General features: G+C 59.6%; 1 protein-coding gene and 1 long non-coding RNA gene across 4 annotated transcripts in view; one reads left to right on the top strand and one right to left on the bottom strand.

The window, feature by feature from the left end:
* Positions 1-6,076, top strand: part of LOC310905110 — a 117,577-nt gene extending 111,501 nt beyond the window's left edge. The window contains exon 12 of the long non-coding RNA XR_014588786.1: positions 1,416-6,076. This is a non-coding gene — a long non-coding RNA (uncharacterized lncRNA). The remainder of the gene's footprint in view (positions 1-1,415) is intronic.
* The window catches only part of LINGO1 (leucine rich repeat and Ig domain containing 1), a 136,094-nt gene continuing 121,368 nt past the window's right edge, over positions 3,781-18,506 (bottom strand). The window contains exons 1-2 of one of the 3 annotated variants that reach the window (XM_083850802.1): positions 17,496-18,218; positions 3,781-6,071 (exon numbers count right to left, since the gene is read on the bottom strand). In XM_083850802.1, the coding sequence (XP_083706928.1) occupies positions 4,218-6,071; positions 17,496-18,212 (2,571 nt within the window). In that variant the 5' untranslated portion in view covers positions 18,213-18,218 and the 3' untranslated portion in view covers positions 3,781-4,217. Of the gene's footprint in view, positions 6,072-17,076; positions 18,219-18,506 lie in introns of those variants that run through there. The other 2 variants (XM_083850804.1, XM_083850803.1) reach the window with 2 other exon arrangements.

Below are 18,506 nucleotides of genomic sequence, written 5' to 3'. Positions count from 1 at the left end.
AAGGGAACAAGGAAAAATCTCTGTTATGGGGCAGTATTTCTTTAGTACCACGAGTAATGGGGGTGGATTGGGAAATGAACCGTTCCCCATTACACCAGGACCTAACTGCACAGCCCGTGCTTTCCAGTTAAAATTTGATTGCCTCGAATTCTGAGGATTATGGAAAATAAGAAAAAGGCCTAGTAAAATTTATGGCTCTTAATCATAAACCGATAGAATTGCAGTAAATCTATCATAAGCATGCAGATGTGGACGCAGAAGAGGGAAGCAATAGGCTTGCCTGTTCTGGGGGGGGGGGGTGAGGAGCTGCAGCACCCACAGCAGGGCTGGCTGGGCGGGGAGCGGGGCTGCCCCCCACCATCTCCTCCGGGGTGCTCAGCCCACTTCTCCTCCGTGTCCCGCAGGGCCCTGGTGTCCCCGACCTCATTGCAAAGGGGTGGCAGGGCTGGAGGCACGGGGGGAGCGAGGGGGGGTGAAGTGGGAACAGGGGGCAAGGGTGGGATGGTGGGGGGTAAGGGGATGGAAAGGGGGAAAGCAGAAAAAGGGGCCAAAGCTGGAGGTTTTTTCCTCCTCCCCTCCGTGCCGCAGGCTGGGCAGGGAGCAGGATGGGTCCTGCCGAGGGGATGCGGGAGGCAGAGGTCTGGGGGAGGATGCTTGCAGGGAGCACGTGTGGTGGGAGAGGAGAGCGTCTGGCAGAGGGAAATGGCAGGAGTGAGACAAGCACAGAAGGCAGAAGGTATTTTATTTTAAAAAAAAAAAGCGATAAGAAATAAAAAAGGAGAGAGTAAAGAACTGACTCTGAAGAAGAGATAAGAGAGGAGGGTAGTTAGTGGGAGAAGGAGCAAAAATAAGTGATAAGGCCTGATGGAAAGGGGAAGGCAGCAAGCAGCGGCGAGGAAGCCGGGGAGGCAAAGGGCTCGTGCCTGGGGCCGGGTGACAATGGCGAGAGCCCTGGGGAGCATCAGCAGCTCCGGAGAGAGCTGGGCACCGGTCCTGGTGGGGAGGGAAGTGCCAGGAGCCGGCTGGTGCCCTCAGGGTGGGAAGTGTCTGTCCCCTTGTCCCCAGCCCAGCTGCATCCCACCACAGTGCCCATCGTGAGGCTCCCGGTGTTGGGAGCAGAGGAGGGAAGGCACCTTTCACAAGCTACCTCCCCTCCATGCCCTAAACGCATCTCCTCCTGATTCTTTTTAAGCTGTTTCATAAAGCACTTTGTATTTCTCCTTATTAAAAGACAAAAAAGACTGAAAAATGCTGCCTGACTCCAACACGCAGCCCATGGTTACCTGAAGAGCCGTGGTGAAAGTCAGCCCCTGCTCTCTCATCCCTGATTAAACTGCAACAGAAACACACTGTAAATTTCAGCAAAGAGGAGAAAGAGAGTTTATTCTTTTTTTTTTTTTTTTTTTTTTTTATAGCCATGAAAATTGCTGAGCCGAGATGCTGGCCACTCTAAGATGCTTTTCTTCTGCTCCATCCATTTGCTTTAATCACATGGTGAATGAAAAAAAAAAAAGAAAAAAAAATCCAGTTCACAAAGCATCGAAGATTTAAAAAAAAATGACCGCAGGTAACAAACTGTGTGCAGGCGACAGTGCCGCGGAGCAGCGGGCAAACTCGCTAATGAGGGACTTTGAGGTGTAGCTCGGGCGCCTTTCTCCAGGGCAGGGAGCAGGGACGGAGGGGCTGGGGGTGCACATGGGTTGGGCGGTGCGTGGCAGGGCCCTGGGGCTTTGCAGGGATGTGCGGAGGGTGGGCTTGCCTTGGGAGCCCTCCGTGTGATGCACGGAGTGGGCACGGGCAGGGGGCTCGTGGCAGTGGCTTGCACGGGGGAAGGAAGGCTTGTGGCGTGCGTGTGTTGGGTGTTGGGTGTCCAGGAAGGGGCTGAGGGCTGGGAGAAATGGTGTGGTAGCGCAGCCAAGCCCTTTTGCACAAAGAAAGAATTTCTCTCTTTTTTAAAGCTTCTTTTTAACAGTGAAAGACTTGGTTCCTCCCTTTGATTGCTGGGATACTGCTGTATGCTGCAAATACCTTGTTGGACTTGGATATTACTGCGTGTTTTTTTTTTTAATCTGTGTGTGTTGAATTAGCTCTTTTAATTACAGCATTAAAAAAGGATAACTGGAGTCAATTAAAAAGCTCTTCCAGGCTGCCAGTGTTAATAGCTGTCCAGGAACACAGAGACCCCCCTCCACCTCTCTGCCGTCTGCTGAACCGCTGAGTGAGTTATTGTCAGTCCTGGCAGCAGAGCTCAAGCAGAGATTTCTGCACCTCGTATGTGGCTGGGCACAGCTTGCTCGGCTGTGCTTGGCTTGGCATCGTCCTCTGCAGGGCTGAGGCTTTGCTACAGCCTGGCCCCGCGTCCCCTCCTCTCCTAGGACAGCGCCGCTCCGAAATCGAATGGGATCTGCATCTCGGACGAGGCCGGGAGCACCTGCCTGCAGCTTGTGAGTTGTTATTTGTGGTTTCGTATCGAGCTCGCTGAAAATGATGGTTAAACACAGGTGGGAGGGGAGGCTGGCGAGGAGGCTTTTTCCTTTGGCTCTTTTTAAAAGCAAAGCAAAAGGCTTCAAAAAGTGTTCGGCTTCAAAATTGCAAAGGAAGGATGGGTTGGAGAGGAGGAACTAAGAAATCAAGTGTCTGAAACCTGCTGTGGAGAAAGCAATGCAAAATGTTTTGTTTCAAGGTGAATGGAAAGCTGAAACCAGCAGAAAATCCCCCCCTCCCCATGAGCACAGATGTTTCGGGTTGGTTTTTCTAGATTAGCACATTGCTGGAAGAAAAGAAAATCCATTCTTTTCTCTGTCGGCGCTCCAGGTTGCTGTCGCTTATTTTTATCACGTTGTAGTGACTTTGATCTCTGAAGACTCCTTAAGTGCTTTACAAATCAAGCATGCAAATCTGGGCTCATCCACCTCTGAGATGCCGCCACGGCCAGGGCATCCTGCCGGTGTGGTGCCACACTTCTGAAAACCTCCAGCACCCTGTGCACCTGTGTCACGGGGACATTTTGTGCTTCCAACACAGCCAGGAACTGGTGCGAAGGCCACTGGGCTGTGCTGGGGTCCCTGAGTGGTGCCAGCCCTGCTCCTCCCATGCAAAGGAGGTGGCTTTTGCCCCGCCCTGCACCCGAACTTCTGGGAAATTGCCACAAACCGACCAGGAGCAGCTGAGCTGGTTTGATGAAACGGGTTTTATTTTCAAAGCTTGACTTGAAACACCTCTTTCCCCATCATACTCTCTCTATATCACTCTCTCCCCGTGTGTTTGCCCTTCTGACTGGCAATGCCACCAGGGCCCCCCCCCCCCCCTTCTTCTTTTCCAGGCAATGCAGATCTGCCAACACCGAGCACCAGAGCTGAGCGAAGGGAGGTCGCTCCCAGGACCAGACACCGTGGTGATGGGCACCCTGGGGCTAGCACCGGGGCAGGCAGCGCGATGGCAGCCTGTACCTCCTCCCTGCTGCAGCCCCGGGCCCGTTCTCCGCTGGCTTGGGCAGCGTGGATGTGTGTGCATTTATATATGCGTGTAATGAAGCTAAATTCCCTCTGGGGAGTACCGAGGGGGCCAGGGCACTGCCTGCTTGTGCTGCAAGGTTTGAGGGCTGAGCTCACCACAGAGGTGGTCGTTTGGGGAATCGGCTGGAAAAATACAGCTAGTCCTCAGGAAAAGTCCTCATCTCGTAGCGAGATGGCTGGGAAGTACCTCCGAGGCGACAGCGTCGGAGGGCAGGAACGGAGTACTCGCCAGTGATACAGAGCTGGACAGATCAAGAAGTCAAGATTTTGCATTCCAACTATCTATAGGAAATAGGGTTTTTTTATTATTTCAAGTTTTCATAAAAATCCATAATTATTGAAATCAAAGTTACAGAAGAAAGTTTGTAACTTTTTATTGATTTTATTTCTTTTTTTTTTCTTTCTTTCTTTCCCCCCCTGTTGTTTTTCCCTCTTGGAGTTATATCTGACACCAGAGTCCATCAGACAAAGTCTTTACAAACACAGGAGTCCTGAAGATATCGGCTGAATGTTTTCCTGGTATAAAGAAGAAGAGGAGGAGAAAGAGGTGGTGACAGTGCGGGTGCAGTGGGTTTGGACTGGGACAGAGGACGTTGTGAAGGAGAGAGGTCGGTATGTTTGTAGCAATGTTTTTTTAATTATTTTTTTATTTGTCCATACGTTCTTTTTTAAAAAAAAAATTATTTGCAAATTGTTGCCTGGTTAAATCATTTTCATATTGAACTTGCGCGGTGCATCGGCAGAGCTGATGCCCGCGTCGGACTTGCGTGGCACGTACTCAATTTCAATGTTGTGCTTGGTGTTGCCTTTTCCCCGGCTCCACAAGAAGAGGAGCACCAGACAGAAGAGCACGACGCCCAGGAAAGAAATGAAGCCCATGGTGGTGGCGATGATGAGAGTCTTGATGTCAAAGGGGAAAGGCACGGTGGCACGTGTGCTGTTGGCATCGCTCTCGTTGGGCTGGTTGGAGATGAACGCGAAGGTCTTGTTGGGTTGGTGGGGCCAGTCTGGGGAGTAGCTGCGCACGTGCAGGTGGGCCAGCATGGTGTCGTTGCCACCCGCGTTGCTGGCGATGCATAGGTAGGTGCCATTGTCCTGGATCTGGGCATAGCGCACCTCCAGCGTGCCATCAGGGAAGACAGTGAGCCGCCCGTTGGTTTTGGTAGAGATGAGGTGCTTCCGGGGGGAGAGCCACATGATGGTGGGCGGTGGGTCCCCATCTGCCCGACAGACAAAATGGACCGTGTGGCCTTCGTCCACGAAGATCTGCTGAGGTTTACGGTCTCGTATCCGGGCTCGGCGGCAGGTGAAGTAGTTGGGCAGGAGGACGTCAGGGAAGTCTTTGAACTCCTTGCCCTGGACGAACTCGGGGGTGGAGCAGGTGGGCTGCTGCTTGTTGAAGTTCAGTCTCCATCGCCGTCGGAAAACCCAAAGCAGCCGACAGTCGCAGGCCAAAGGATTGTTGTCGAGGATGAGCGTCTCCAGGTTGCCCACTGAGTGGAAGGCCGACTCCTCCAGGGTGGTCAGCAAGTTCCCCGACACGTTCAGGATGCGCAGGTAGTTGAGGCCGCGGAAGGCAAAGGGCTCGACTGTGGTGAGCTGCCCTCCCACCAGCTGGATCTCCTGGAGCCTCAGCAGGTCGTGGAGCATGGAGCCCTCGATGGTGACAATGGGGTTGTAGGAGAGGTTCAGGAACCGGAGGTAAACCAAGTGCCTCACTGACACGTACGGGATGGACGTCAGGTTGCAGTGGGTGATGGACAAGGAGGTCAAGTTCAACCCATACAGGCAGTTGGACGTCATGGTATCCAGGTAGGGCCAGTGGGAGATCTCGAGGACCTTAAGCCGGTACAGCCTCTTGAAGGAGTAATCCCGGATGGCGTTGATGTTCAGGTGGCGCAGCCGCAGCACAATCAATCCGTGCAGGTGAGACAGGGCCTCTGTGGGGATGGAGGTCAGGTTGCATTTCTCCAGGGTCAGCTGCTCCAGACTGTTGAGGCCGCTGAAGGCCCGGTGGGAGATGTAGACAAGGTCGTTGTCCCCCACCTCCAAAGACTTCAGGTTGTACAAGTCCTGGAACATATAGTCCAGGAGGATCACAATTTTGTTCTCACTAATGTCTAGCTTGGTAAGGTTGCTGAGTCCAGTAAATACCCCCAAGGGGATCAGCTTGAGTCTGTTACTCCTGAGCCCCAGCGTCCTGAGGTTGAAGAGGTTGTTGAAAGCCCCAGGTTCAATGGCACTGATAATGTTCTCGTTTAGCTCCAGCTCCTCCAGGTGAGGGTAGTTGGCAAATTCATCCTGGTTGAGGGTCTTGATGCGGTTCTTGCCCAAGTCCAGCAGCCTGGTCTCGGTTGGGATCCCCTCGGGCACGACCATGAATCGCTTCCTGTGGCACAGGACAGCACGCTCCTGGGCAGAGCACTCGCAGCGCGGCGGGCAGCCTGTGGCAGAACCGGACAGGATGGATCCCAGCATCAGGAGGAGAATTGGCTGCCAGCAGGCCAGGATTGGGCTGCGCATACTCGCCTCCCCAGCTACCATCCTATCTCTCACCTGCAGGCAACGGGAGAGAAAGAGCAAAGCTGGATGTGAGCGAACGGTCAGCAGAAGCATGGCAAAAGGTGCTAGAGCCAACATCACCTACCACCTGATGAGACCAGACCTCTGAAGGCACTTGACCCTGGTATTTCAACAGATTCACAAACGTGCGATGAGATGGGGTGACAGGCCTGCGGGGGGGGGAATTCCGCAGGGTGGGCAGCGGGCCCTCCCCTGTTTCCACTTCAAAAATAAAAATGAACCAAAAAAGCCACCCAAACCCTAACGTGCCATAGTGAGCCAAGGGGGGATGTGACCACGTGCAGGACTCGTGCACGCTGTCAACATGTATACGAAAAGGGGATCTCAGGTCACAGTAAGTGGGCACGTGAAGTGTGCCCCTAATATGGGGCTGCCTCACACCACACCTTGGGGCTCTGGGCACGTTTTGTGCACCCCTATATAAGGGGCTGTCGTGTGCCACACCCCTAGACTCTAACACTTTTCTCCCTCAAAGAAATCAATGTTTCTTTGCAAGGTGCCAGGAGCAAAGATGTTGGAAAGGCCATAAAGGTTTCCACGCACGCGACGTTGGAACCCACCAGCCCTTGGCACACCAGGCGGCTGCAGAGCTGAGTACGAAATGCAAAGGGGCTGCTGCGACCATCATGGTGCCTCCCGGCCTGGGGCTGGGGCTGGGGCTGGGACACGCTGGGGGCAGTGCTAGGGAGGGTGGCAGCACCGCTGGCACTCAGCGAAGGGCAGCTGGGTGCGCGTGGAGGTGCTGCCGGGCTCCTGCGAGGAGGTCACCCCTGGCCAGCGCGGTGCTGGCGGCCCCGCTGCGCTCCCGCAGCCTGCCCTGGCCGCTGTGTCTCAGAAACCAATTCCCGCTGCTCACGGCCGTGCTGAGAAAGCCATCAACGAAAGCAAAACAACTGCCTGCAAAACAAAATACAGGCCACGGGGCTTAATTACACCCGGCTGCAAAGACTTGAGCTCGTCGGGCTGCCAGGCAGCTGGCCTTATCTGGGTGCGCTTTGCTGAAATCTCACCTCTGCCCTCGGGTGCAGCCGGGCATGGGGCCCTGCTGGGCACAGGGGAGCACGGGGCCCTGCTGCAGCGACTGCCCCCCCCCCGGCACGACCCCCCCCCCCCCGGATCTGCCCCAGGCCAACTTGTGCCTCCCCCCCCGCGCAGGGTGCAGGGCGCAGTGCACGTAAATCAGCGTGGCTGCTTGGCCAACGGGTGATTTACACCAGGTCTGAACCCGCTCCTAAATCCCCCGCACGCTGCTCTGGCTGGGCGGCACCAAACAGATGCGCCGTGCCGAGCCGTGCCCGAAGCACTGCGGGCCTGGCTGCCGCCGGGATGGCAATGCCAGTGGATGCCGGGCAAGCAGCTGATGAATGAAGTGCAATCGTCAGGTTGTTAACGACTAGACAAACCCACCTGCACAGAATTAAAGTCTAGACACCCTTCACATGTTAGTAGTTCTCAGCTAAATTTAAATCTGTGATAAATGCAGTCCCTGACAAAAGCAGCTGAAATCTTAACGGCCAGAGTCAGTAAGAGCTGGGGGAGAAAGACAAGGAATAAATTCTGAAAAATTCTGGGCCAAGGAGAGCTTTGAAGCCCTCCTGTCTCCCACTGGGCATTCCAGAGGCCTCAAGGTGAGGTGGCTGGCAAGAGGTGCCCATCTAAAAACGACTGATAAATCGCTGGTGTTTGGTGGCCAGGCTCACTCAGCAGCACCAGATGGGCTCACACCAGGGCAGGGCTGGCCGGGGCGAGGAGGGCCCCAGCTGCTCTGAGTGGGTTTGGGCACGTTCACGAGGCCAATTCTGGGGCAAGAGCTTGGTGTCGGTGGGGAGGAGAAGTCCATGGCTGCCTGCGGGGTACAGGGAGGTGGGGGAGACGGAGCCTCAGCAAGGGCTTTGCGAAATGTGAGGCCTCCCACATTTGCTCCGAGGCAGACCATGAACCCTACCTGCCCTTGGAGCTGCTGAGCCCCCCCCCGCTCCCAGGTGCCAACCCTGGTCAGGATCAGGCCTGACGGCTGTGATACACAGGCCAGGACAAGCCGGGGAGTGCTGCAGCCCTCTGGCATGAATGTGGCTCTCGTTTCTCACATTAAAAAAAAAAAAAAAAGAATCGATAAGAAAGGAGCAGCTGCCGGCCTCACTGGTGTTAGGTAACGACTGGATCAGTGCAAACCAAAGGAAAAACTGTGCCCAGATCCATGGCAGTGGGTGCTCACCCTCACCACCCTGCTGCCTGTGGATGAGAGCTCCAAATTCTGCACGAGGTGAGCAGATGGGCGCACCGGGGCCGCGCTGCCTCGGTGTTACACGTGGCAGGACCCACTGGGAAGAGGCAATGCTGTTCTGGGCCCCCGCCTGCAAACGCAGCCAAACCAAGGCTGATGCCGGAGGGAGCCCAGGCGAGCACCGGGGCTTGCCCCCGAGGCTGCAGGGTCCCTCCTGCCCCGAGGGGCTGGCAGTGCCCTCCGCTATCCCCAGGCTGCCCCCTGCTCGCCACCCTGCAGGGTGCCCGGTGCTCCGCCACGGTGACGGCAAGCGAGCGGCAAAAATCCCCGCGTCAGCGCTAACCCCACCTGGCCTCCATAAATTACCATGCGGGAGACGTTCACCCTTGAACCAGATGCTTTCGAGAGCATCGGACGACCGCAGGCGATTGAGGACGAGGCAAGACAAATCCCCAGGGCCCCGCGGGGCTCCCAGGGGCAGAGCTGGGCCGGGAGGGGAACGTGCGCCCACCCTGCCCGAGCCATGGTGCCGTGGGGTGGTCCCGGCACCGCTCCGGGATGCTGCATGGGCACGGTACGGGCACGGCCAGCCACGGGCTCACCCCGTCTCTGTACCACTGGCTTTCCAGAAAGCCTTAGAGCCGGTGCTCGCCTCTAAGCCGCTCCAGCTAAATCAAATTTTATTGAACTTGACTACATTTTAGAGATAAAGACTCCAGGTTTACAAATAAATATTTAACAACCTTTCCTGCTGCTAAAAGAGTTGCTTATCCAGACCCCGGGCTCTGCACTAAGTGTTCCTGTAGCTATCTGCAAAGCAGCAAAACAAAGGGAGAGGCTTTAATTTGCCAAACACGTTCGTGCCTATTTCCGCCTCGCTCCATCATTCCCTCTGCGTCCAGCGTGCATTTGCAGGCCTTTTTCCTTTCTCTCTCCCTCCTCCCCACCCTTCCCGCTCCCTCCTCCTGCTCTTGCCCCACTCAGCACAGGTACTGGCACCAGCCGCACCCCTCACGGTGCCGGGAAGGCCAGGGGATGGAAGCAGGGCCAGACCCACAGCACCAGGGGGTGGTTTCCCTCTCCCTGCACATAGGCAAAAAGGAACCAGTGGGAGACCCTAAAGCAAGCCCCAAGCAGGCAGAGCACGGTGCTGAGCCTGGGGGCTCCCCTGTCCTGCTGGCTTAGGGACCCTACCAGGCTCCCTGTAGCTCTGTGCCCCTTCCCTTCGATCCTGGAGGCTGCCAGGATTCGGGCAGAGCCTGCCCCAGGACATGGCAGCGATGGGAAGCTGCCTTCATTAGGGGACGGCTTGTTAACAAAGGGCATGGAGGCGGTGCCCATGTCCCGGCCTGACCCAGCTCCTCCAGGGGCAGCACAAAGCGCTGGGAGAGGGGTGGCGAGCAGGGCAGGGGCTGAACGGCCGCGTGCAGGGCCCCTCGTCCTGGGGGGGACGCGAGCACGGGCACGGTGCTCGGCCTGCCCAAGTATCTGCTGTCAGCTGCTCCCAGACGGAGCCTGGAATAGGTGTGCTGCAACCTGATCTGCTGCGGCAGTTGCTCCGAGGCTGTAAATGAGCACCAAGAAGTATTCAAGATGCAAATCCCCTTCCGGCACTCACACAGCCTGGCTGGCACCGCGCGCCCGTGGCACCCAGCCTGTGGGACGGCCACACAAAGGAGGGCCCTTACGGCAATGGCTCTTCCACCCAAAATGCAGCTCCTCCACCCAAAATTCAGGGGCCGCAGTACCACGGGGGGTATGAGGTGAGGGACTCGTCAAGCCAAAGGGCAGAAAAGCCGGGGATGCCCAGGGGAGGCAGAGGTGGAGAAGAGCCCTGCGGTGGGCTGAGGGGCCAAGGGGGTGGTTTTGCCCCAGCCAGCTGCTGGTCCAGGGATCTGCTTGACTCCACAGATGCGAATGCTTGGGGGACAAATGGCAATGGCCCAGAGCCAACCTGGGGAAAGGTTTTTCAGGCCTGTTACTGGAGCGGGGCAGTGGGGAGGAGATCCCAGGCGTCTCTGCAGGACGCCGAAGCCCCAGGCAGATTTTGCTGAGGCTGTCTCGCTGCAATCGCAGCCGTGCCAGAGCCGCTCACCCCCACTCACCCCTTTGCTCCCTCATTTTTAAAGGCTTTTTTTCTCTCTCTTTGGCTGCCCACGCTTCAGTGACCCATCAGCAAAGAAAACATCCTGACAAGGGATCAATAAGTAATTGCGAAGGCAGCTGTAGACGTCTGGGGGTGCAAAGCCCTGAGCTAGCAGGAGATAAATGAGGACGGGAAGGGTGCAGAGCTCCAGGGAGCTCGGGCTGTGAGCCAGCCACGCTCCCCTGCTCGCGGGCTGCTCGTTCGAGGTTTCCCATGCCAGGCAAGTGCCGGAGCGCTGTGTTTGCTGGGGGAACATCTCCTGAGGGTCAGCCTTCGGTCTCCTGCTCTGCATGTTTCAGCCTGGGTCGGCAGGAGGATGGTGCGTGGCTGCGACTGGCTGGGAATGACATGCAGCAGCTGGCTGAATGGGGCTTCTTTTTTTTGTTTTATTTCAGCAAAACTCCTCGCTGAGAGGCCGGTCTCTGCGGATATCAGGTCACCAGGATGTTTTGGGGCTCAACTGAAGGCAGCCAGCTCAGTGAGCACCTGAGTGGCGAGTGAGCACGGGGCAGAGGGGATCCAGTGCAGCACGAGTGTCTCCGTGGGTGTTCTTTCATCCCTGCACGTAGCTGTGGAAGAAGGATGGAAAAAGGGCAGCCTTTTCCTAGGACTATGGAAACTGGAGAGGTGAAGGAAAGGTCTACCAAGAGAGCATCTTCTGGGACAGGTGCCAGGGTCATGGTGACATTGTGAAGGCATCTCCCGTGCTCCGCCTCGGTGTGCAAAGACCCTTCTGGGGACAGTGGGGTCGGCAGCTGCTGGAGCCCGGGCCACCATCCTGCTCCCGATCCTGTGGGGACAAGCCCACCGCCTCCTCCCAGTGCAGCCCCAGGAGCCATCCCCCACGGGAGGCTTGGCTTTCCCAGGGAACAGGCCCCAGCAGTACCCAAACGCTTCCCACGCAGCCCAGGAGCGCTCCAAGGAGCAGGGCAGTGCTGGTGGCTTTGGGGCTGGAGGTCCTGCTGTGCCAGGCTGAGGCTCGGCCACCCCGGCCACCAGCGCCTCACCCTGCCTCCGTGTCCCTGCTCGGTGGTGGAAAGCTGGGTCTGAAGGACCAAACCGCGCAGCTCCAGCAACCGGGGAACAGGGAGCGCATCCCGAGCCCGCGGCGCCACGCGGCGATGCTGCTGCCGGAGGCTGTGGGCACATCCGTTACGTGTTTAATTTAAGGTCAGCCTGTACCTACGGCACCACTTCTGTTCCCACGCCTCATCCCTAAAATACCCCGGCAGCCAGCGCAATATCCTAAAAACAGGTCGATCTGGAGCACCGCACCGTTCCCTGGGAACCTTTCGGATAATAGCCAGAGGACTTCAGAGGACATAAACCCCTCAGCTTCTTTGACTCCCGGGAAACCTGCTGGTTTACCTCCGTGTAGGACTGGCCCTGATATTTTTACAGCGTTGCCTAAAATAAGTGGCCTCAAAGCCTTTTGGCTGACCGTGGAGGAGCCCGGGGAAGCTCGCTCTGTGACAGGCGGGATGAACTGCACGGCACAACGAAGGCACACGTGGGCAGGGGCACGGCTGCACTTCAAGGCACTGCGAGAGCCGGAAGCCCCGGTCCTCTCCATCCACCTGCTGCCCGGACCCCTTCCCGCAAGCCACATCTCTGCCTCCACATCTCCGTTATTCTGGTTTCGTTCAAGCAATAACAAATGTAGTGCCGCAGGAATTTCCAGAGAGAAGCAGAGAAAAAAGGGAGCAAAAGCAAGCATGAGCAATGGCGAGTGTGGCGAGCCGATTCCTCTTCCCAGCCTGGCTTTCTCTGTGCTGGTTTTACACGTATAATTCTTTTCTTCTTTCCCCCGTTCTTGCTTGTTTGATTTTTGCATTATTTATGGCTTGTCTTCAGGGCCTCCATTTGTTGTTATTGTTTCATTCAACAATAAAATAGATTAGATAAAAACAAACAGCGCTGAGCCGTGGCTGAGCCCGCCGGTCCTGCAGTCAGCGGTGCCGCGGGCGGGCGAGTGGCCAGCAGCGCCCGCCGGCCCGGGACGAGGGGCTGGATCCGCACATGGGCACCGAGGCGTACAGCTTGGCTGCGATTTGGGCTCCGGGTGCTGCCAGCCCCACAGACACGCGTCCTTCCCAGGTATGGGGGTGCGCACGAAGCTCCTGGGTCACAGCAACGCACCCAGACCTCAGCCCCACTCTGAGCAAGAAGGAAAACGCTGGTTGAAAGGAGAACCCAGGTTATTTTTAGGGCAATTTCAGGAAATCCAACATTTCATCTTCACTGGTGACGCTGTCTCAAGTCCGCTGGCACCGGCTGTGGATGCTGTGCCACGCAATCCCAGCCCCAGGTGCTTTGGGAAGCCGGGACAGGGGGGATCAGCTCCGTCCCAAAGGGAAGGGCTCGGTGCAAGCCACGCAGCACGGCCCCGTGGCTGCACAGCAGCTGGAGCATGGGCAAAAAGCCTGGTGGGTTTAATGCCTTTAATGAGGGCTGCTAGGCTTCCTGCAGCCTCCGCTGTGCCATGGGGAACCTCACCAGTCCCCAGCCCTTTCTGCCTGGCAGCGCTGTCCCCGTGGGCACAGAGCACAAGGAGCAACCCACCGCGGTGACGGAGCGTCCCCCCCGCTGCCCTTGGCAGAGGGCTGCTTTGGGGTTGTTTTGTTTTGTTTTCCTTGAGCTGCAAGAGATGCTTTCCGCCCCTTCCTCCTTCTCCCCGTGGTGATGATAATAATACAGAGACTGCACTCGGGGCTGCATGCGAGAACAAAAGTAATCACGTGGCCATACGGTGCCTAGAAATTAAATCGGAAACGCAAGGCCAGGGTTTCCATTTCGGTTCAGCCTCTGCATCGTTTCCCATTGAAAAGGAGCAGCAGGCTGAGCACAAAGCAGTTTAATGGCAGCACCTAATGGCAGCGCAATCCCAGGCTTCCCGGAGCAAATCAGAGCTCGAGCCCAGGGCGGCCGCGGCTCCACGCAGGGCGAGGGGGTCCCCACGCTGCTCGGCGCCGAGGCCCTGCCTCCTGCCCTTCGTCTGGCTCTGGAGGCACACATTTCTTTGCAGCACGGCTGAGGCTGGCGCTCAGCTCCTCCAGCTAACCCTCGTGGGCTCCTCAGGGCTGCCCCCAGCCCAGGGGGCGTTGGGGAAGGGACGGGTTTGGGTGCCGGAGGGACAGAGGCGTGCCCAGGTGAGGCCTGAAGGGAATCCCCGGCCCGGCGGAGGCTGAGCCTCCAAACGTGCTCAGACTTTGCTCGGCACCCCCGGCGTGCCTCCGAGGCCTGCGTCCGTCATTCCCCATCTCTCACTCGACGTCTCCGATCTCAACAATGAGCCGGAAGAATGGAGCACGTCAAAATATTTCTGCTTCTCCCTCCTGCGAGAATTCCCCATCGGAGACCAATCCAATTAAGGTGCTGGTTATGAAATTAACCGTAATTACAAGAGCGATATTTAACGTTTTGCATTCTGATGAAGAAACGGAACGGAAATTATGAAAAAAAACAATAATGGTGGGTCCTACTGAGATAACTAAGAGCAACGCAGGGCAGCGGGGCAGGAAAGGAACAAAGGTGCCGGGATGCTCTGGCTCACCCTCAGTGCTGTCCCCAGCTCGGGACACCGACCCTGGCCCTGTGACAAGGGACACAGAGCTTCATGGGGCAGCCCGTGCCATGACACTGGCATCCCACGGGACAGTCAGGTGGCGGAGGGAATGCCTGGGGAGAACAGGGACACGGTGGGTGCAGCTCCAAGCAGACGGCAAAGCAGGGTCACAGGGAGCGGGGACACGTGGCAGAGGCACGGAAAAATCTCTCCGTGCAGCCATTTCCCTCCGCAAGCTCCAATTTTTCCTCCCCCAGGTGGAGGGCGGGGGGGGGGGGAACTGACTTGGAAGAAAATTGAGGCCATGGCCTCCAGTTGCTTTCTCCCTTTATTTTTCTTGGGTTGTTTGATTTGAGTTAAGCATTCGTAGCCCTCTTCTCCCTCCTCCCAGCCTCCCCCCGCGGCTGACAAGCTGTGCTGGCTCTTTTCCCACCAAGAGCCATTTCTGCTCGTGCTAGGATAAACCCCGCTCCCTCTGCTTCCCGACAGACAAGGGAGGACAGCCTCCGACCCAGGGCACTGGACGCATCCAGCCCTCGAGGAGCCGCACACCTCGACCTGTGCCCTCCTCTCACCGCGCCGGGTGACGGGATGGGTGGGCACGGAAAGGGGATCAGACGGATTTGGAGCAGTATGGGGGCGAGCGGTGCTGCGCGGTGCCCCAGCCCAGGACACCGACGAGCGAGGCTTCTCCGAGGAGCGAGGCTCTCCAAGCTCTGGAGGCTCTGCCCCACACGGCCTCCATCCCCGCACGGCCTCCATCCCCGCACGGCCTGACGACCACTCAACCTAATGTGGGGCGAGGCCAGACCCTGGCTCTCAGCTTTGCCTTTGGCAGGAGTGGCCTCCTTGCCTCCGCTCCCCGTGAGCCTCCTGCGGCCGCACGTGGTGCTCCAAGCCGAGGCCAGCTACCTCTGGTCCACAGCACGGCCATCTTGCCCGAAGGGACACGTGTGGGGACACCGAGCTGACGCCAGCCTGGAAGGATTCAACGTGACCAAGCCCCAGCTCCGCTGACCTTCCCCAGTGCCAGCAGTGCCCCAACTCCCCACGGGCCACAAGCCAAATGGGGACGAGGAGCAGCCGGGCTGCGGTGCCCCAGGGACAGCGGCTCCCACAGGTGACACGGGAAAGCCTCTCTCCAGGAATTTCCACCCCGGCGGGGTCCCAAAAGGGGTAGCAGAGTCACACTTCCCACCAGCACCTTCACAGAGACGTGCCCCTGGCAAACATGTCCCCCCCAGCCCGACGGCGCTGCCCCCCGAGGCTGTCACCCCCGGCCACCCGAGGCACTGTCATGGCACCTGGAGGGGTCCCTTAATCCTCACCGAGCCACGACGGGCGCCGGTGTGCTTTACAACGCAGCGGCTGTAATTACACGATAATTACACCATAATCGTGGCGTTATTATAAAGTGATTTATCAAGCCCTGAAATTAAAGCTCAAGTTACAGGATTTTACACTTGTTACGCGCATCGAGCAGGGTAAACTCCGGCATCATTACGGGACTGTATTAAGTAGGAAACTAAAGGAATAATAAGTCGTTCAGTCATGCTGTTAACCTGCCAGTGATATGAAACACTGGTAATTAGAGGTATCGCGGAGTAATTGCGTTAGAGGTGTAGAATAACTGCAGCACGGTACGGTGTTACAGAAACACAGCCATCCGCTTCGAAATTAATCCCCCCGCAAAAAGGTTCGGCGGGTCTGAGTCCCCGGAGAGGAGAGGGGAGGAGAGGAGGAGGAGGAGGAGGCCTGGTTACGGGGAAAATGGCCCCAGCATGTCTGTAGGAAGGCATGGATGCTCAGCCCTGGGATGCATTTCTCTCTCAGCCTCGCTCACCGCTCTCGCTAAGCTCAGAGCACCGAGCCCACTGCTCGCCGCGGTACCAAACTGCCGGCTGAGCACCCCAGGCAGGAGCCAGGAGCAGGAGGCGGGGAGGCAGAGGCAGCCCAGGCAGCTCCTGCCGCTGGCCACAGCCATGCTGCTGAGACGGGCAGGGGGCTGAGCAGGGCTCCCTGCACAGGGCAGCTCGGCGTTTGGGACAGGCTGGGGGCATTTGGGACAGGCTCGGGGCGGTGCTGGCCATTTGCACCTGGGAGAGAGGCAGGAGAGGTTTGAAGCAGGGGGTAGAGGGTGCTGCGGTGTGGGGCTGAGCAGCGACACGGAGCTGGGGGGCTGCCTTTGGGGTGGGCAGCCCTGGGGGCGTGAAGGCGGGTGTGAAGGTCAGCTCGGCGCTGCTCGAGGTGGCAGCGTGGGGAGCTGAGGGTTAAGGCTGGAGGAGGGCTGGGACGGCGAGGAAGGGACATCAGAGCCCACGCCAAGGTGCTGCAGAGCAGGGGGAGATGGAGGGAGGAAGGGAAAGGAGCAGATCCACCGAGCAGGGCTGCCCCGGGTGCTTCACCCCCAGTTCTGTGGCCACGGGGAGCAGCGGGGGACGGGGTCTGGCATGGATGGGCACCGCCGGGCAGGGCTGGCTGAGCCCCGGCTCTGCGATCCGGCACGCACCAGGGCGTGGAGCGAGCGATGACCGCCGGTGCCCACGCTCACGCCCGCCCTCGCCGAGCCTCCCTCCCGGTGGAAATCACTTCCACGGCACCGGTCCTCCCCGGCGGGGGCAACCCCAGCACCTGGAGCACAGCGCGCCCCTGCCCTTCGCTCCGGGCTATGTCCACTTCCAAGGCGCAAGGTGAAAAATCCGATACCCTCAAGGCAGCAGCAGGAGCAACAAGCGCCGGCGCTGCCTGGGAGGGCTCCCCGGCCGGCCAGCAGGCTCCCTGGCATCCTCCCAACCCCTCCTGCCCCGAGAAGCCCCTTCAACGTTAACCCCTTCAACATTGCCCCTTCAACATTAACCCCTCCTTTTTCTGCCGGGCACAAACCGGGCTGGCAGCCCCTCGCTGCCTCCACTCCCATTTTCCCGTGCCGGGGGCTGAGCCCAGACTGGGGGGGGGAGGGGGGTCCCTCAGCGGCTCCCCAAAAACCTGGGGGTCCATCGTCCACCCAACGGGCAGCACATCCCCACAGCCCCGGCTCACCTACCTGCAGGCTGGGGGGCTGGCGCCGGCGGGGGGCAGTCCCCCTTGGCCAAACTGCCCCCCATGGCTCCCGGCTGGGGGCTGGGAGCTCGCCCTGCCCGGGTGAAGTCCTTCGTGCCTCGGTGCGCGGCGTGCCCGGGAGAGGGGCAGCCTCCCCCAGCATCAACCTCGCCGGCCGCGCCGGGGGGCTGCGGGGCGCCCAGGGAGCCTGCCAGGCTGCGCCGTGCCCCACCTGAACGCGGGATCCGCTCGGCTAGCGGGGAGGAGGAAGAGGAGGAGGAGGAGGAGGCTGCCACAGCAGGAGGATGCGGCGCAGGGCGAGGCAGCCCCGGGTGGCCGGGGCAGGGCGCGGGGCTGGGGAGAAGCAGGGGCCGAGCCGCGCCGCGCCGCCAGCCCCCCGGGCAGCCTCCCCATCCCTCTTACCTGCATCTCATTCTCGCCGGCGGTCTCCTTCGGTCCGAAATGGCATCTCCCCCGGCCCCCCCCCTCCTCCGCCACAGCCTCCACCTGCAGTAACGCAGCTCCCCCTCTCCGCAGCGCCGGCACGGGCGGGAGGCGCACGGGCGGCGGAGGCGCCCCCGGGTCCGCCCGGCTCCCGGCCCCCCCCGGCGCCCGGCGTCCGCTCCGGGGCCGCCCTAGGGACGCTCGGCGGCCGGCGGCCTCCCCTCCGCGCCCGCCGGGCGGAGGCCGGGGGAGGCGGCGGTGCTGCGGGGGGGCGGCGGCGGCGGCATGGCCCCCCCCGGCGGGCGGGGAGGCGCGGCCCGGGTCCGCTGCCGCCGGCCGAGGCTGCTGCGGGGCGGCCGGCTGGGAGGCAGCCTCGGCTGCCGGCCCCCGCCTCCCCTCCGGGAGGAGCCGCCGGAGGGAGCGGGGCGGTGCGGGGCCGGGGGCGGCCTCCAGTCCCCTCCTCCCGCAGCCTCGGTGCGGGCTGCGAGGCCGGGCTCTGCTTCGGGGCGGGGGGGAGAGGTGCGGGGCTGCCCCCCGTCCCCGCGGAGGGCCGTCCCGCTGCTGCCGCGCGGGGCTTTCTGCTCCCCGGCTTTCACGGCGCCCCCCGCGCTCTGTAGGGAAAAGGCTGCGGGGCCGGGGGAGGCCCCCGGGCCGGGTCTGAGCGCTGCTGCCCCCAAAGGCCCCGGTTCGGCGCATCCCGAACCGGTACCATCGTACCAGGACTTTCTGAGCTCTGCCCGCGGCTTCGCCCCCCTCCAAAACGGACACTGATTTATCCAGCACCCTCAGGGGGTTTTCCCACTGCCCGCTCTCCCATCGGAGGCTGGCTTCTCCAGCAGAAATGGACACAAACTTTGCTTGTCATGTGCACTTTCCCCTCCTGCTCCCTTTCAGCGGGGCTCTCGGGTGCTTCCTGCTCCACCCCGCTTCTGCCAGCCCTACAGTGCCGCCGGCAAGGCGGGCCGAGGAGCCACACGGGGAGCCAGCAGC

This window comes from Anser anser, assembly GCF_964211835.1.
Source record: "Anser anser genome assembly, chromosome: 10".
Taxonomy (NCBI): Eukaryota; Metazoa; Chordata; class Aves; order Anseriformes; family Anatidae; genus Anser; species Anser anser.
Note: the sequence above shows the minus strand (reverse complement) of the source record. Positions and strands in the feature narration are given on the sequence as shown.